Below are 1008 nucleotides of genomic sequence, written 5' to 3'. Positions count from 1 at the left end.
AAATAAAATATTAATATTTTAATAATATTTTATTTATAAAATATTATTTTATTTCAAAATATTCTTTTTACCTATCACCGTTCTCTAACACTTAGACTTACATCAAATAACTCTTCTTCTCATCGATAGAGTCTTATTAACCTCTAAACGAGGGTACCGGGTGTTACAATCTCTCCCACTTAAGACAAATTCATCCTCAAATTTAAATGGAATGGGTTGGTAAGGCAAACCTTAATCTTGAAAAAGATGTGGATATTCCTTCCTCATTTCCTCTCGAGTTCCCAGGTTGCCTTTTCCACTGATTGATTTTGCCACAACATTTTTACTGAGGCAATTTCCTTGGAGCGCAGTTGTTTTACTTGACGATGCAGTATTGCCACTAGCTGCTCTTCAAAAGTTAGTCTTTCATCCAATTGTACCCAATCATAACGTATAACATGCGTCAGGTCCTTAATGTACTTCCTTAACATAGACACATGAAAGGTAGGATTTACTTGAGCTAGTTCCATTGGTAAAGCTGGTTGATATGCTGTTGACCCAATACGTTCCAAGATCTAAAAAGGTCCAATATATCTCAAACTCAATTTCCCCTTCTTGCCAACTCTTTTACTTCCTTGTTGTGGGGATACCTTTAGAAACATAAAATCCCCCACCTGGAACTCCAAAGGACGATGCCTATTATCTTCATAAGACTTTTGTTTACTCTTGGCTATCTTTAAACGTTCCCTTACTAAACTAAGCACATCAGTTTCTTGTTGCACCAAATTGGGTCCTAATAATTTCCTTTCTCGCACTCCAAACCATCCAATGGGTGACCTACACTTCCATCCATATAGTGCTTGAAAAGGAGCCATTCCAATACTAGCTTGGTTGCTATTATTGTACGCAAATTCTGCCAAAGATAATTGTTGATTCCACATGGTCCCCAAATCTAACACTATTGATCTTAACATATCCTCAAGTGTTTGTATCACACGCTTTCACTAGCCATCCGTTTGAGGATGATAT

General features: G+C 36.7%; 1 protein-coding gene across 1 annotated transcript; it reads right to left on the bottom strand.

The window, feature by feature from the left end:
- Positions 1–263: 263 nt before the first annotated feature.
- LOC110428602 (uncharacterized) lies at positions 264–920 on the bottom strand. Its single transcript, XM_021444468.1, has 2 exons — positions 654–920; positions 264–554 (listed from the first exon to the last, which is right to left on the bottom strand). The coding sequence occupies exons 1-2, from the start codon at positions 918–920 to the stop codon at positions 264–266; spliced, it is 558 nt and encodes a 185-aa protein (XP_021300143.1).
- Positions 921–1008: the final 88 nt, after the last annotated feature.

Source organism: Theobroma umbraticum, unplaced genomic scaffold, assembly GCF_002168275.2.
Source record: "Theobroma umbraticum cultivar Fairchild unplaced genomic scaffold, ASM216827v3 scaffold_121.0, whole genome shotgun sequence".
NCBI classification, from domain to species: domain Eukaryota; kingdom Viridiplantae; phylum Streptophyta; class Magnoliopsida; order Malvales; family Malvaceae; genus Theobroma; species Theobroma umbraticum.
The sequence above is the reverse complement of the archived record's forward strand: the minus strand, read 5'-3'. Positions and strand labels throughout refer to the sequence as shown.